Below are 17,511 nucleotides of genomic sequence, written 5' to 3'. Positions count from 1 at the left end.
CCTTCTCATCTACCAAGTATCTAGGTTAATTCTTCTACATTGACCTTTCCCATTATTACAGAAGCACTTAGTCTCGGGTTTGGGTTCAACCTTGGGTTTCTTCACTAGAGCAGCAACTGATTTGCCATTTCATGAAGTATCCCTTCTTGCCCTTGCCCTTCTTGAAACTAGTGGTTTCACTAACCATCAACAATTGATGCTCCTTCTTGATTTCTACTTTCGCGGTGTCAAACATCGCGAATATTTCAAGGATCATCATATCTATCCCTGATATGTTATAGTTCATCATGAAGCTCTAGCATCTTGGTGGCAATGACTTTGGAGAAACATCACTATCTCATCTGGAAGATTTACTCCCACGCGATTCAAGTGATTGTTGTACTCAGACAATCTGAGCACAAGCTCAACAATTGAGCTTTTCTCCCTTAGTTTGTAGGCTAAGAGACTCGTCGAAGGTCTTATACCTCTTGACGTGGGCACGAGCCTGAAATCCCAATTTCAGCCCTCGAAACATCTCATATGTTTCACAACGTTTCGAAATCGTCTTCGGTGCCTCAACTCTAAACCGTTTAACATTACTGAACTATCACGTAGTTATCAAAATGTGTATGTCTGATGTTCGCAGCATCCACAGACGATGTCCGAGGTTCAACACACCGAACGGTGCATTAAGGACATAAGCCTTCTTCGAAGCAACGAGGACAATCCTAAGTTTACGGACCTAGTCCGCATAATCGCTACTATCAACTTTCAACTGAATTTTCTCTAGGAACATATCTAAACAGTAGAACTAAAGCGCGAGCTTACGACATAATTTGCAAAGACCTTTTGACTATGTTCAGGATAATTAAGTTCATCTTATGAACTCCCACTTAGATAGACATCCCTCTAGTCATCTAAGTGATTACATGATCCGAGTCAACTAGGCTGTGTCCGATCATCACGTGAGACGGACTAGTCATCATCGGTGAACATCTTCATGTTGATCGTATCTACCACACGACTCATGCTCGACCTTTTGGTCTCTTGTGTTCCGAGGCCATGTATGTACATGCTAGGCTCGTCAAGTCAACCTAAGTGTTTCGCGTGTGTAAATCTGGCTTACACCCGTTGTATGTGAACATTAGAATCTATCACACCTGATCATCACGTGGTGCTTCGAAACAAAGAACTTTCGCAACGGTGCACAGTTAGGGGGAACACTTTCTTGAAATTTTAATGAGGGATCATCTTATTTACTACCGTCGTTCTAAGCAAATAAGATGCATAAACATGATAAACATCACATGCAATCAAAAAGTGACATGATATGGCCAATATCATTTTGCTCCTTTTGATCTCCATCTTCGGGGCTCCATGATCATCATCGTCACCGGCATGACACCATGATCTCCATCATCATGTTCTCCATCATCGTGTCTCCATGAAGTTGTCTCGCCAACTATTACTTCTACTACTATGGCTAACGGTTTAGCAATAAAGTAAAGTAATTACATGGCGTTGTTCAATGACACACAGGTCATACAATAAATTAAGACAACTCCTATGGCTCCTGCCGGTTGTCATACTCATCGACATGCAAGTCGTGATTCCTTTTACAAGAACATGATCAATCTCATACATCACATATCATTCATCACATTCTTTTGGCCATATCACATCACATAGCATACCCTGCAAAAACAAGTTAGACGTCCTCTAATTGTTGTTTGCATGTTTTACGTGGATGCTATGGGTTTCTAGCAAGAACGTTTCTTACCTACGCAAAACCACAACGTGATATGTCAATTGCTATTTACCCTTCATAAGGACCCTTTACATCAAACCCGATCCGACTAAAGTGGGAGAGACTGGCACCCGCTAGCCACCTTATGCAACAAGTGCATGTCAGTCGGTGGAACCTGTCTCACATAAGCGTACGTGTAAGGTCGGTCCGGGCCGCTTCATCCCACAATACCGTTGAAACAAGATTGGACTAGTAACGGTAAGCATATTGAACAAAATCAACGCCCACAACAACTTGTGTTCTACTCGTGCATAGAAACTACGCATAGACCTAGCTCTGATACAATTGTTGGGGAACATAGCAGAAATTCAAAATTTTCTACGCATCACCAAGATCAATCTATGGAGTAATCTAGCAACGAGGGAAGGGGACTGCATCTACATACCCTTGTAGATCGCTAAGCGGAAGCATTGCAAGAATGCGGATGAAGGAGTCGTACTCGTAGCGATTCAGATCACGTTTGATTCCGATCTAAGCGTCGAACCACGGCGCCTCCGTGTTCAACACACATGCAGCCCGGTGACGTCTCCCATGCCTTGATCCAGCAAGGAGAGAGGGAGAGGTTGGGGAAGACTCCGTCCAGCAGCAGCACGACGGCGTGCTGGTGGTGGAGGAGCGCGGTACTCCAGCAGGGCTTCGCCAAGCACTACGAGAGACGAGGAGGGAGAGAGGTAGGGCTGCGCCAAGAGGGAGATGTTCTTGTGTCTTAGGCAGCCCCAAAACCTCCACTATATATAGGGGCAAAGGGGAGGGGAGGCGCCCTAGGGTTTCCCCTAGGGGGGCGGCAGCCAGGGCAGATGGGATCTCCCCCTTGGGTGACTTGGCCCCCAAGCCAGGAGGTGGGAACCCTAGATGGGGTGCCCCAAACCCCCTGGTCATGTGGGAATAGGTGAGGGGGGCGCACAACCCCTTAGTGGGCTGATTTGCCCCCTTCCCTTGGCCCATGAACCCCCCAACACTTGACGGGGCTCCCGAAACACCTTTCGGTCATGTTGGTCATCACCCGGTACCTCCGGAACACTTCCGGACTCCAAAACCCTTCGTCCAATATATCAATCTTTACCTCTGGACCATTCCGGAACTCCTCGTGATGTCCGGGATCTCATTCGGGACTCCGAACAACATTCAGTAACCACGTATATCTATTCCCTATAACCCTAGCGTCATCGAACCTTAAGTGTGTAGACCCTACGGGTTCGGGAACCATGCAGACATGACCGAGACGTTCTCTAGTCAATAACCAACAGTGGGATCTGGATACCCATGTTGGCTCCCACATGTTCCACGATGATCTCATCGGATGAACCACGATGTCGAGGATTCAATCAATCCCGTATTCAATTCCCTTTGTCTAGCGGTATAGTACTTGCCCGAGATTCGATCGTCAGTATCCCGATACCTTGTTCAATCTCGTTACCAACAAGTCTCTTTACTCGTTCCGTAACACATCATCCCGTGATCAACCCCTTGGTCACATTGTGCACATTATGATGATGTCCTACCGAGTGGGCCCAGAGATACCTCTCCGTCACACGGAGTGACAAATCCTAGTCTCGATTCGTGCCAACCCAACAGACACTTTCGGAGATACCCGTAGTGCACCTTTATAGCCACCCAGTTACGTTGTGACGTTTAGTACACCCAAAGCATTCCTACAGTATCCGGGAGTTGCACAATCTCATGGTCTAAGGAAATGATACTTGACATTAGAAAAGCTTTAGCATACGAACTACACGATCTTTGTGCTAGGCTTAGGATTGGGTCTTGTCCATCACATCATTCTCCTAATGATGTGATCCCGTTATCAATGACATCCAATGTCCATGGTCAGGAAACCGTAACCATCTACTGATCAACGAGCTAGTCAACTAGAGGCTTACTAGGGACATGGTGTTGTCTATGTACCCACATATGTATCTGAGTTTCCTATCAATACAATTATAGCATGGATAATAAACGATTATCATGAACAAGGAAATATAATAATAATAACTAATTTATTATTGCCTCTAGGGCATATTTCCAACACTGGATTCCTCGTAATCATTCTTGCAAGGTTGTCATCCCAAAAGGAAGATGTCAGTTGTCATGGGTCTTTGGACTTATGGATGTGAATGGTGCATGTGATGAAAATTTAGTACGTCAATATATTTCTTTGGACGCTCATGAGATCTTGAAGATCCGACCGTGCTCTCAAAACTAGGATGATTTCCTAGCTAGTGTGGGTTGGGGAGAAGTCTGGAAATTTTACCATCCATAGTGCTTATCAGATGGCTCTTGAGGAGCAGAATTAAGTGGAACAACACTCTTGTAGTTCATCACCAAATGGGGATCGTCCTTGATGGAAGTTTTCTTGGGGAGGTGTTGCACCTCCAAAGGTAAATATTTTTATTTGGCGTCTGGCAGCAAACTCTCTTCCAACTTATTTTTTGAAGCACTCTAGAAATATGGAGCTTTCGGCCTCCTTTCCTATTTGTGATGGCGAACACGAAAATTCTTTCGTGCCCTGTGTTGTGGCCTTTTGTTTCGTTATGGAAGGCTATGGCTGAATGCTGGTCCCTTTCTGATGTGGCGCAGATAAGAAATACTAACACAAATTGGATCCTTCATGTCATGTGTGAACTGAGAGGCTCAATGACTGAAGCTATTTATGTTGTTGTGGCGCATTTGGTACGCTTCAGAATGAAGTAGTTCATGCAAAACTCGCACCTCCATTGGACGTCTCAAAGGTTTATGTGTACCTATGTAGCTTTCATTTTACACATCTCGCAGGCGCCATGATATGACCTAGTGAAGGGTAAAACTGTGCTCTCAGATGATGACCTTCACAATCGATCCTTCCCGTTTGGAAAAATACCCAGGCTTTGCTTTGGTTTTCTTCCTAGCATAGTTATGTAAAGTTGAACACCGATTGCTCCTTTTATGAGGGTGTTTGGTTGGGATTTTACTTGCCTTTTTTTACTTTAGCTTTTTTGGCTTATAAGGTGCTTTTGAGAAAAATATAAGCCTAGGTGTTTTTTGGCTTATAAGCCAAAGTGAAAAAGGCCAAGTAAAAGCCCAACCAAACACCCCCCTATGTCGGTGGATAGATCTGCAGCAACGAGAATGCTTTTGAGAAGCTCGAATGGTGAAATAATTTTCACTTCATGTAGGCACCTTCTTTTTTGCAAGGACCCTATCGAAACTGAACTATATGCAATATCTAAAGGAGTCTCGCTATCTTTGCAATGGAGTTATCTTTTGAATCTAATTGTTTGGGGGCCATATACTTTTTTTTACCCCATGAGGCTATGCTAAGCAATAAAGAACCTTATAGATCAAGAAATTTTTTGTTGTGTCAGGAGATCAAGCGGAAGGTGGAGGATAGAGAATGTTGTATTATTCATGTCCGTCGTAGTTAAAATAATGCCACCCATTTTATGGCATTATATGATAGTGAGCAGCGGCGTACTACAGTTTGGCTAGGTACAGGGTCTTTGGTTGACGTGTTTGGATCTCGTCTTCGGTCATGTGTCTACGGGGTTGATCGTTCCAATCTACGCTTTTTATCGTATTTGGTTCGCTCTAGTGTTCGTAGTCGTCGCTAGTTGGTCCACTGATATAGTTGTCTAATATTCTTTGTACTGCATGCAGAATATATTGAAAATTTATCCTAATAATAATAATACAATAATACTCCATGTGTCCCATAACATAAGAGCGTTTTTTACACTACATGTGAATAAGTGTTCTTATATTATGGGACGGAGGGAGTATATTATATAAAAAAAAAGAGATACAAAGACTTGGCCACGAAAAAAAAAAGGCCAAGGTGCTTTGGTACTGCTACTAGCAAAACCTCGTCCTCTCCTTCGCTTCTCCTGTCCTGCTGCATCCGCCGCCGCCGCTCTCCTGAATCCCAACGAATTTTAGCGGCTACCTTGTTGGCTGCATCCGCCGCCGCTGTTCCTCGCCGCTGCTCGCGCCGCGCGGCGGAAGAGGGGCGGAGGCGGCAATAATGAAGAGGCTAGTAAGTACGTTTTCTCCCGTGATTTTCGATCGTTCGCTCGAGTGCTGGATTCTTCCTGTCCGTGATTGCTCTTTCCTTGCTGCTCCGTGATGTGTCGCTCTTGGATTCTCGTTTTGGTGCTTGATTTGTGTGTCTCCCGTGTGATCCGTTCCCAGTCTCGGATCTCTGCCTGGGGAATGGCGTATCCTTTCCTCGCTTCCTGATCGTTCCCCTGAGGTCTGCCGAGCAAAGATGCGATTTCTCGTGCTTCTTGATGTGTCTTGCGAGTATGTGTGTGTTCTCGGAACAGAGCACTGATCTCGAAGAGCGATGTTTTGATGTGTAAGGAATGCTAATTTCTTGCTGTGTTCATGGCAGTGGCGTCTTCAGGTGGTCCTGTCATGGGTCCTGGCCGTCGTTCTCGGATCAGTCCACGGCCATGTGCGGCGGCAATGGGGGGAGCAGGTGCCCCGGGAGTCGCGGCCGCACAGCGTCACCATTACGGAGTTCGGCGCCGTAGGGGATGGTAGGACCCTGAACACCCTGCCCTTCCAAAACGCCGTCTTCTACGCCCGGTCCTTCGCCGACAAGGGCGGCGCGCAGCTGTACGTCCCCAAGGGTCGATGGCTCACCGGCAGCTTCAACCTCACCAGCCACCTCACCCTCTTCCTCGAGAAAGATGCCATCATCATGGGCGCGGAGGTGATGATGGCTTTAATTTGGGTTGCAGTTATTGTTTATTTTCATTGAATTGTTATGATGGTAGTTACAAATTCTGCTTTGCATTGAATTGTGGAGAAGGAGTGTGTTAGATGAGGGCTATGGTTGCATGAATCTGAGGATACATATCCTTTTCAGCTGCATTTGCATTGAATTGCTAGTGATTAGGATAGGCATCTCCAATCAGTTCATCTTAGTTTCTTTGGACATGATTGGTGGATATACCTGATGAAGTATTGATTTTGACATGTGCAATGTGAGGTCATAGGTCATGGATTTATCCAGGAAACGCCAATGTAGTTTGATTGTGCTCTTTGTTGGCGCGCTAGACGGCAGAGGAAATCCTATGCAGATACCCGATCAGCAGGGTTCAAGTTGGCTGGTATTTTTAGTTGTTTCCTTCTGCTTTACCATAAACAGCGAGTGTTTGGAAGGTGAAACTTACCTGTTTGATGTGAGGGCTGTGGCTAATAAGAGATAATTTTCTTTTGCATTGTTTTGAAGTCAAGCTGCTCTCTTTAATTATGCATGAACAGAGCATGGGCATGCTGCTCTGATGCTCCCGCAAACATTGCGATTGCTTGTCGGTTATATATAAATTCCTTGTGTGCCATGCGGCTATTTTTGTTTCTTGCATGTAATTCGAAGGAAGACAAACATTTATAGCTGTACTTAATTATATGTGTTTTGAGTCATCGAAAACAATTTGTTCTTCATACTTGAATGTTTCTCCACCTTTTTAGTACTAACCATATTCATCTATTTGTCCCCTCACTATAGGAGTCATCGCAATGGCCAATTGTGGAACCTTTGCCATCTTATGGCCAGGGACTAGACCTTCCAGGTCCTAGACATCGTAGCTTAATAAATGGATACAATTTAACGGATGTTGTTATTACTGGTAATTTTCTTGTTATATGTATGGCTTGACTATGTCACATTTGTTTTTCCAGTTTTGACAACTGTTGCGTGCTTGGTCCACTTGTTGTAGGGAATAATGGACTTATCGATGGCCAGGGCTCAGTATGGTGGAATTGGCTTCGCTCTCATGAACTAAATCATAGCCGCCCTCATCTCGTGGAGTTTCTGTATTCTGAAGAAATTGTGATCTCAAACTTGACATTTTTGAACTCACCAGCCTGGAGCATACATCCAATGTACTGCAGGTGCATTAGCATTAATGAGCTTCATGCACTAGGTGTAATTTCGTGAGTGTTATTTGAGCATATACTGTTTTGTTTGTTCTCCAGCAATGTAAAGGTTCATAACGTCACAATTAAGACTTTGTTGGATGCTCCACTCACGGATGGCATAGTTCCAGGTATGATTGCTTCTAGTGTGGAGTACCATCTCATCTTCACACATTGTTTAGTGATTAATCATATGTATTTTGCACAGTAGTACTCCCTCCGTCCCGTAATGTAAAACATTTTCTGACACTAGTGTAGTGTCAAAAAATGTCTTACATTATGGGACGGAGGGAGTACTATTTTAAGATTAGGGTTCACAAATGAGCCAAGCCATAATTTTAAGATAGCAAATCCATTTGCATTTATTTTGAGTTATTTCACACTAATATTTAGGAGACTAATGCTGACACAACAGGTGAACTACTAGAAGTTTTTCAAAGGAACTCAGCTGACACACCTTTTTCTTTATGTGGTATTTGTGGTTGCCATGTGCAATAAAAAGCTAGTTAACTCGAATCATTGTATTAAGAGAAACATGAGTATACTTTAAAAGGCCCTATGCAACATGCTATGGATTTCAAACCATTTTTTAGCTAACTTTAAGTGGTGTTGAACTGTTGTCTTACAACTTTTTTTGCGTATGTAGATTTCGATAGACATGACAAGGAGTTTTACTTACTATTTCAACTGCATCATTCTGTCTCCACTCAATAACCATAAGAAGCAACTTTTACTTCTTTTACTAATGGAGCATTCCTTATCCAGATTCATGTTTGAATGTGTGCATCGAAGACAGCACCATTAGTGTCAGTCATGAAGCCATCTCAGTGAAAAGTGGGTGGGACAAGTACGGCATTTCTATCGGAAGGCCAACCTCGGACATTCATATCAGCAGAGTGGATCTTCAAGCGTCATCCGGTGCCGCACTTGCATTTGGCAGTGAGATGTCCGGTGGGATCTCATGTATTCATGTTGATCACCTAAGGATACATGGTTCTGATAAAGGGTTCTCTTTCAAGACCACCCCTGACCGTGGAGGTTACATAAAGGAAGTGGTCATCTCGGATGTAGAAATAGATGGTATCCGTGTGGCCATTGAATTCATAGGTAATCTATCAAGCCATCCAGATGATGATTTTGATCCATCTGAGCTCCCGGTGATTGATCAAATCACCCTAAAGAATATGGTGGGAACAAACATCTCGGTTGCAGGAGTTTTATCAGGAATTGACGGTGATCCATTTACTGCGATCTGCCTTTCCAATCTCAGTTTCTCGATAACTGATTCGGCCCATTCTAGTCCCTGGTCTTGTTCCAATGTTTCTGGATACTCGGAATCAGTCTTCCCTGAGCCTTGCTCGGAACTGTATGCACCATTCTCAAATTCTTCAATTTGCTTCTCCCTTCCTAGTTACAGTGCCCTTGCCGTGGCATAGTCACATATATATTCTTGTGTTCATCCTTCACTTTTCTTGTCCCAGTCCTTGTACAATTCAGAAACATTAAGCCTCCACCACCATCTTTTTTCTAAAAAAATTCCCAATAAATGCGTCAAGAAGAATCATATCAGGGTACTCTCTTATGGGGCCTATGCTCAGACAACAAGATGCATAATGATCATGAGGAAGAATCAAGTGGGGTTGTGGACAGCTATGTGCTTGCTTGTACAGCTACATTTCTTCATTCAATCTGTAAGAAAATTTTCTTTTTGTTAGGGCTTGTGTGCACAACAGTTGTCATTTGGTTATAAATTATCCAACCGTGGTTAAATTACCTCTGTATATTCTATCTCCCAGTGAGAATCAGTAAATCCAATAAACAACATCACATGTTCTCTTGGAGTTTGGCAGCCTGGCTATGAATGTAGAGTCACACGTCTCCCTGGTTAAATAATTTGTTGTCAGATGAGTTGTTAATTTGATGCTGATGGATCCATTTGTCCTCTCCCGGGCTCATTCATTATGATTAGCTTGTCCTTGCTGCCATGCTGTACTCCAATGGGGTCATGTTAGGTTGCCAACTGTGCAATCTTCAACTGCCACCTGTTGCTGAACAGCTGATAAATACATGTTCAGATGTTGATGTTGAGCTGGTCATGCTGGCCTTTTCATGTAAACTTTTGGAGGAATCTCTTGATGTCAAGAAGAAAAATAAGCCTGTTGGAGCTTCATTATTCTCTGCAGGGACGCAATAGGTGTTGTATATTGTCATCGCCAGAGTGATTAGGCATTCACAAAAAGTAGCACAAGATTCCTCTTGGTCTATGGACTAGTCTTTACCGGAGTTGATATTTCTGTACGCTCTTATATCATGGGATGACGGAGTGAGTATATATTACACTGAACTAGATACCCTTATTTTGTTCATGTGTCCTATTCTAGCTGACTAAGGGCATCTCCAACGCTGACCCCGTACCGCACGGACCAGACGTGTTTTGCCATCCAACGAGGGCCTGTATCGGTTTGTCGGCCGATCCGAATGTGATTTTTCTCGTAAATCGGAAACAAACTAGGGGCCGCCGTCACACCCGCTTGTGACTGCGCTGTTCCACCCAAAAACACCTCCTTCGCCTATGTCATTTGTCACCCGAAGTCGGCTACCCACATTCATGCCGCTCTAGAGCGGCTGCAGCGTATTGACACCGACCCATAGTGACCGTGACCTCTTGTTGGCGCCGACAACGAAGCGGCTCGTCGGCCGAGGGCGCCACTCGTGCCGCATCCCTGGTGTTCGCACCTATTCAATGCTGGAGAGACGTTTATCAGGCGGGACGGGATGGACATTTACCACGCCGATTTGATGACCGTCCCTCTGTCTGCCGCCATTAAACAAGCTCGTAAGCCGAGAAACCAACTCTGTCGCCCGCGCATTGATGCACCCTTATGCTTGGCCTCGCCGATCGCCGACATCCACTATTTTTAAGGCGGACACACCTGGCTCGCAACACACCACAACCCATCCGCCTGCCATCTTTCTCCCGTGCATCACGACTGCCATGACCGCGAGCGGAAACACGCTGTAGGAGAGCCTCTTGACCCAACATAAGCACAAGGTGGTAGCCCTTGCGGACGCCTGACAGAGCTGCCGTGCTAGGCGGATAGAAGCCGGCATGCCGGCCAGCTCTCCGGAGGTCTCCGAGACGACCCCACGATGGAAAATTGCCCCGACGAGGACTCCCCATTGCAGGCCATGTCGGTGCATGCTGGCTTGACGATTGAGCAGGCGTAGGCGCACTTCTATGGGTCTTATCCCCGCCGCTCATGGAGATAGCAGATGGAGGACGCAGGCGCCCAAAGGGAACAACAAGGACCTGGAGAACGGGCGCCGTCATAGGCTAGGTTTAGGTCCGCTCCTTTTTTCATAATAAAAACTATCCTAAATGTAACGAATATGCCCTGAAAATCGTCTAGTTTGCATGTAGTATGTCCGGTTTATTAAAGCCCGGCTGAAAATGTATGCGGATAACTTTGGATGTCCGGTTCCAACATCAGTGTCCATGGACTAGTACCCCTATCCGTCGACGGGTTCGAAGTCCGGTTTGTAGGTCAGCATTGAAGATGCCCTAACATCCTATATATGTTTCTCGTAGTAAGAAAAATAAACATCCTATATACGTAGATTAAAGCAAAGTCATCTTCTGAAGTTTAGTTGCGGAACGGCAAATGATAATTAAAAATTCACCATACATATTTAATATTCATGAAAGTACAGTTCAGAAATAATGGTATCTAAAACGCTGACCCTTAAAATGGACACCGGACACGTATTTGTCCGCCAACGCGTACGAACGGATCCACGGACAGTGATACAGGCGTCGACCATCTAACCATGTTCGTATACATTTTAAATCGGACGAATTACATGCAAACCCGATGATTTTCATCTAAACCGGAGCACATTCATTACACTTTCAACATATTTCATTAAACTAAAGTGATCGGACCTAAACCTAGTCTAAATCTACATTGGCGTCCAATCTCGAAGTCCTTGTTGTTCCCCTGCGTGCCTTTGCCGGGCGGCTGGTGCCCATGTCTGGTGGAGATGAGACCCATAAAGTGAAGGTGTGGTCGCTGGTAAGAAAGAGCAAGACATGGAAACAGACTGGCCCACTTGGGACTTGAGACTCCGTCGCCTTCCGGATTGTTGTAAAAAACAGTAAAGGACTGATTTTTTCCTAGTGCACACATTGAGAAAATAGTCCATGGCGCACCGAGAAGAATGCTATCTTCTTTCATGAACTTCGAACTTCGCCGAAAAATATCCACATCGCAGAGAAGAAAGAGATATGTTTCGAGAAGAAATCATACCTTGAAGTTTGTGTGAAGAAGTTGACCCCTCAAAAATATTGTTGATGCAAGCAAATTTCCGTTTGGTTTGTCAGAAGAAGAATGACTGCAGTTGAGAAGATTGAAGGCGAAGCGAATACATATGATTTGTTTGGTTGTTCTTCTTTCTCTTGTTTGAGTCATAGGACTATGATACGTCTCAAATGTATTTACATTTTTATTTTCAAATGTTATCATATTATCACTTTTGTATGCTTTATATATTTTATATTATTTTTCTATACTAACCTATTAATTTAGTGCTTAGTTCTTAATTTTTTTTGGCATGTTTTTGGTTTTTCAGGAAATCCATACCTACAGAAGTTCAAACACGAGTAATAGTAGTAGATGTAGTTGGATTACGGTCTACTTATCACTGGCGTAATGCCTATATGAGATTATATCATGAATGATCATAGTTATAATTTGCGCTATTCTATCAATTAACCAACATTAATTTGTCTACCATGCCTATACATGCTTTCGAGAGAGATGCCTCTACTGAACATATGGCCCTGGGTTTATTTTCCATCAATACAAAAATTCCTACAATTGGGACGTGGAGTTACTGGACACGAGGTAAAACGAGCTCGGAATCCTGGACGTTGAGAGCCCATGCGGATCTGTTCCAGTTCTTTTTACACGCGCTGGTGGGCTGCTAGAAAATGGGCACTATTCAGAAATACGTAAGAGACCATGGGGTGGTGGGCCTTATTTTAACTGGCAGCATGGCGTCCGTTTGCCGTTGACGAGGTGGGCCGTGGATCGGAATCAGCGTACCCGTCTAATCCGTGGACCAGGAAGTTCACTTTCCGTTCGGATTTCAGGCAGAAAATTGACACCCCTAAAAAAAGTAAAAAGATTAAACGCATCGTCTAGTGTCTTCTCTGCAAAGGGCGGGGCTCATTTGGAGCTGGGGACTGGGTCGTAGAGAGAAGGAGCGCCATCGACGAGGCCCCATGGAGTTCGTGATGCAGTCAATAAGTGAGTACGTGCATCCTTGCTTGTTCTATCGGTCTTGTCGCTATTCTTAGTCCGCTCGATTTAGTGATTTAGTGATTGACAGGATTTGGTTTTGGCCTGAATCAGATCCACTTTCCTGGAGGAGGTAGGATAGAGCTTTGTGCCGCCCCTGTGCCGGCAGCGGTGACGAGGGGCGATATGGTGGCGGAGCAGGAGGTGGTGGAGCAGGAACGGGCGGTGGACAGCATCGAAGCTCTGATCTTGGCGGCCAAGGTAGCAGTAGCGGCGAACAGGAGAGGGAGCTTTTCCCCGACGTCGAGCCGTCAACTGGGAAGATGAATCCCCGGGCGCCTGGATGGAATAAGAGGTTAGTGCTGAATTTGTTCTTACAGTCATTAATCTAGGACTGCAAAAAAGAACTTCTAAGAAGTGGATAATTCCTGCCATTAGAACAAATAGCTGTTTGCAGTAACTTAGTTAGTGTTGGATCTATTCTTGCAGTCAGTAAAACTAGGGATGTACATGAAAGTTCTAATGAGTGGAGTATAACAACTAGGGATTTACATGCAGTCAGTAGCCCGTAATTATTTTTACCCCATAGTCATGCTTGATGAACCCTACGCAGTTAATATGTGAGTTGGCTGCGCTTGCAGGCTGATGCAGAGGAGGGATTTTTTTTTCAAGTTTTGGGGATTCTCTCTGCTTGAGGAGGTAGGGGAGAGTTTGGTGCCGGCCCTTGTGGCTGTGAATGGCCTTGCGGTGGTGGATTTGGAGGTGCCACAGCAGGCGGAGCACAAGGCGGCACAACATTGGCCAGTGGACAGCAGTGAAGAACAGATCTTCTCGACGAAGGAGGCAGTGGCCGACAGAAGGGAGAGCTCGCGTCCAACTTTGGAGCTGTCAATGGGGAAGATGAATCCCCAAGCGCCGGGGTGGAATGAGTGGTTAGTGAAGAGCAACTTGCATCGCATCAGAGAATCAAGGATTTAGGGAAATAGAACTAGTCATGACTTACGAAATCCTACAATTAGAGCAAGTGCTGATTGCTCTCTGCATTCATAAAATTCATGCTAAATGTGCCTGTGTTTGCTAGCTGTGACGGTGGTGCAAAGTGGCATGTGCTGAAGAAAGCAAAGGACTCATTGAGAGCTCTGTACACTAAAAAGTGTGAGTACAGAGCAGAATCTCATAAAGTGGTAATCCACATGCTAATAGTAGATGAATTTGAGAGAGGGTGGGAGATGTTGCTGGATAAATACAAAGCTCAGGTCACACCCTTACATGATGCAGTTGTTCGAGATTAGGCAGAAATGGTATAAGCCTTACTTTAAGGGCGTGTTCAGCGCCGGAGATCTCAGGCTATGCTGGTTTTAGTTTTGGTCTGCAGCTTGTTCAGCGCCGGAGATTGATCTGGGCGACGACATAGCCGGGGGCGAAGAAATGGAGTTCCTGATGCAACCAATTTGTAGGCTTCCCTTTGCGCCTTACACGCTCGGTTCTTTTACGGAGTTTTGTTGGAAATTTGTGTCATGATTCGATATTGAGCTAACGGGCAGATCAGTGCAGGGGAGGAGGTGCCTGTCATTGAAGCACAGGGTGAAGCGCAAGCATCCGAGCAGTCTGTTGGTCAAACTGACCCAAAAACTCTAGGATGGACAAGAAGGTAATCTCTTGGTCATGCGTGATTGGATACCCGATGTCAAGCCGTACGTGGAAGTGCTCGAATTGCATGTTCATAATTGGCTTACAGCTTACTGGATGACAATTTAGTTAACGAACCTCTGGAAAAGGAAAATCTGTGTGCACAGGGTTTGGATCCTGATTGAATGTTAAGTAGGATGTGGCAGTATAAAAATTTGTAGATATATGTCAAATCAGGTTGCATGAATTGGGAAATGTGATTTGAGAGCAACACGGGTTCTAGCTTGGGTCTATGATAGTGGAATGTATTACATTGGCTAGAGTATGATTTTTTTAGTTAAATTGGAACTTACGGTATAAGATAAGATACAAGATAAGCTTTGTGATTTCAGGGATGAGTGTGTATAAAGCTTGTACCTTTTATGGATTCACGAACAATTGCTTGCATCAGATGGAATCATTGGGAAGAACTGAATCAATAGAAAGAACACAACAGTGCCTTTGGGTGAGTATGGATTGATGACCAGTGCTTAAACATTAACTCTTCTCTGGAGGGTGAGGATTGGTGCTGCTGCTCCTGGCAGGACGCCGTGTCCAGATTGCACGAGCGCTCTCGAGAAGGAAATCTGCAGCTTCACAGAGAACCCAGGAGACATTGTGATTGTGCATGCGTTGGGGTACAAGCTTTGATACATTGGGCGAGGCTTACGACTTGTACAAGCTGTACTCGTGGGAGAAGGGATCCGGTATCAGATACGAAATGAGCAAATGTGGAGAGGACAAAGTGCATGCAAGAAACCTCTTGTGGCTGTGCGGTATGTATTCTTGTATTTCCTGAACTACATATGTCCGTAATTGAAGCATGGACAAACAATTGAGGCTCATATGTTCTCGTGGACCATTGATTTTGCAGACGGTGATGTCGTGCTTTCAGGCACATGTTTATGTGTGCACTCTGATGAGTATTTCCTAGAAATAAAAGAAAAAAAATGATCCATTTCATGACTATGAATTTACATGAAGTTTGCGTGGGATATGTAGAGCTACCTGAATTTATAGTTTGTTATTACAGGCGACGGGATATAAAACAGTTTTGGAAGTGTGCTTGCATTCTGAAGACTGTATTGCCATCATGATGGTTGCATGCTGAATTTTGAAATAGATATAAGCTGGTTAACTTTGCTTGTTGATTGGGCCATGGAATTGAATGTTGAATATATAGCAGGGTGGGCGTGTGACAAGTGTGTGCCTTACTGCGCGCCAAGAACCGTGACGAACCACTACGAATTTCGAATGGCAAGAGCGGGAGAAAGTGATGCTGTTTAACAGAACCAGCAGCAGCAGAGCCACTTCTGAACTGTGTGTCCCCATTTGATACACTGCTTCCTGAAGGTAGAAGAAGGCTGAAGAAAGGAGCGCAGCAACTGGTAATGGCTCCTTCCGTGCTATTCGTCTCTGAATCTGCCATTACTAAAGAGGCAATAACTCGGATGCAGCTTCCAAGCCGCAAATAGTATTTGAAGAGGTAAATCTATTCATATAGAAATGTTGATCTAAGTTGGATTTGTGGCAACATTCAATTAACGGGGTAGCTGGTGTGCATGGTTCTTATGGATCTGAAAGCACGATTAACCAGGTCGTGCGGTTAGTCACGAGGAGCGAAGGTCCAACAGCGAGGCGCAATAAATGGGTTATCTGCCGCCGTGAGTCCAGAATCTCTAATTTCACGGCGCGCTACGTTGGGACATGTCTGAGTCGGAGAACATGTGGCTAACAACGTAATGCGCTATTCGTTGTTCAGAAGTGGGCCAGTGGGACCGTTCAAAAAGTGATATACCGGAGTAATACCTAAGCCTGTACTTGTCAGGGTGCGAATCTCGATGAGAATAGACGGGGCAGATATAGAGTCCATCTGAGCTCGAGCTTAGAATAACACTTTTGCTACAATTGCTCTTTTATATTCTTTCACTTTCTTGCCGCTTTGCCTTATCGCTATTTGCTTTTATTCTTGTATCTAGCGCAAGGGGATTGCAGCCCTCTTGCCTTGTTGGGTGCAAGCAATTTGTTTATTTGGGTGCAGGTGCTGCTAACATTGCTAGCTTGGTTCCTCCTAGTGGTTCGATAAACCTTGGTAGTTAATTAAGGGAAATACCTTTTGCTATGGTGCTACATCTCCCTTTCTCTTTGGAAAAATCCAACTACTCCATCATGAGTAGTAGAAGAATTTTTGGCGCCGTTGCCAGAGGGGTTACCATCTACCAAATCAGGTGCCTTCGCACAAACACCCTATGTTTTCTTGTTTTTATTTTCTTGTCTAGTTGCCTTTTCCTTTTAATTTGCCTTCTTTTTGGTTTGCGAAAAAAATTCCAAAATAATAAACAAAATCTTGAGTTGCTATCTCTGCTTGTGTCGCCACTATGTCTACTCTTGAAGAAGTTGATGTTGAAAGTGCTAGTGAAGATAATCCTAGCGAAAATCATGAGGAAGCACTTAAGATACCTAACTTTAATAATGATCCTCATGATAATGAACCTCCTTTGACTTTTTAAAACAAAAAAAAATTGTAATGTAGGAAGCGGGAATGTTATTGTTAAAAGTGTTATTAATTGTATGGGAGTCATACCGTCAACTGGAGGATCTATTCATAAGAAAACTAATAATTATGTGGATGCTATTGCTATGCTTGTAGTCAAACTCGAAAGTTTTCTTTTTCATATCCATCCCGCTTTACAAAGATTGTTTCTTGAGCTCCCCAATATTCATGATCCTAGATCTAAAAAGTTAGCTACCATTATCCTTATGAATGAATTTATTTTATAATACAATAAGCTAGGGACATCTTTGCTTTTTACAAAAAAATAATGAATATCCTCCTATAGAATAAACCCTCCATGATCA

At 44.2% G+C, this 17,511-nt stretch overlaps 1 protein-coding gene and 1 long non-coding RNA gene across 10 annotated transcripts; both read left to right on the top strand.

Annotated features, from left to right (window-relative positions):
* Positions 1 to 5,563: 5,563 nt before the first annotated feature.
* Positions 5,564 to 9,533, top strand: LOC123091797 (probable polygalacturonase). 3 transcript variants are annotated; one of them, XM_044513405.1, is made up of 6 exons: positions 5,564 to 5,795; positions 6,165 to 6,476; positions 7,275 to 7,395; positions 7,486 to 7,660; positions 7,745 to 7,815; positions 8,450 to 9,533. In XM_044513405.1, exons 1-6 carry the CDS (start codon positions 5,784 to 5,786, stop codon positions 9,118 to 9,120), a joined length of 1,362 nt encoding a protein of 453 aa, XP_044369340.1. In that variant the 5' UTR covers positions 5,564 to 5,783; the 3' UTR covers positions 9,121 to 9,533. The 3 variants fall into 3 exon arrangements, with proteins under 3 accessions (XP_044369340.1, XP_044369339.1, XP_044369338.1); XM_044513404.1 differs by having other exon boundaries at positions 5,572 to 5,795; positions 6,153 to 6,476; positions 7,486 to 7,651; XM_044513403.1 differs by having other exon boundaries at positions 5,572 to 5,795; positions 6,153 to 6,476.
* Positions 9,534 to 12,774: 3,241 nt separating this feature from the next.
* On the top strand, positions 12,775 to 16,591 carry LOC123091793 (uncharacterized). 7 transcript variants are annotated; one of them, XR_006443502.1, is made up of 4 exons: positions 12,775 to 12,993; positions 13,099 to 13,339; positions 13,626 to 15,428; positions 15,527 to 16,591. It is a non-coding gene; the product is annotated as an uncharacterized lncRNA (long non-coding RNA). The 7 variants fall into 7 exon arrangements; XR_006443501.1 differs by having other exon boundaries at positions 12,838 to 12,997; positions 15,839 to 16,591; XR_006443503.1 differs by having other exon boundaries at positions 12,838 to 12,997; positions 15,836 to 16,591.
* Positions 16,592 to 17,511: the final 920 nt, after the last annotated feature.

The sequence above is a fragment of the Triticum aestivum genome, chromosome 4B, assembly GCF_018294505.1.
Source record: "Triticum aestivum cultivar Chinese Spring chromosome 4B, IWGSC CS RefSeq v2.1, whole genome shotgun sequence".
Taxonomy (NCBI): Eukaryota; Viridiplantae; Streptophyta; class Magnoliopsida; order Poales; family Poaceae; genus Triticum; species Triticum aestivum.
This window is presented reverse-complemented; position numbering and strand designations above follow the sequence as displayed.

Bases quoted from the DNA above. Each gene is read 5' to 3' on its own strand.
- LOC123091797 (XM_044513403.1), top strand. The intron at 7,661-7,744 runs GTGCATTAGCAT...TTTGTTCTCCAG, and splicing joins ATACATCCAATGTACTGCAG to CAATGTAAAGGTTCATAACG. The intron at 7,816-8,449 runs GTATGATTGCTT...TTCCTTATCCAG, and splicing joins CACGGATGGCATAGTTCCAG to ATTCATGTTTGAATGTGTGC.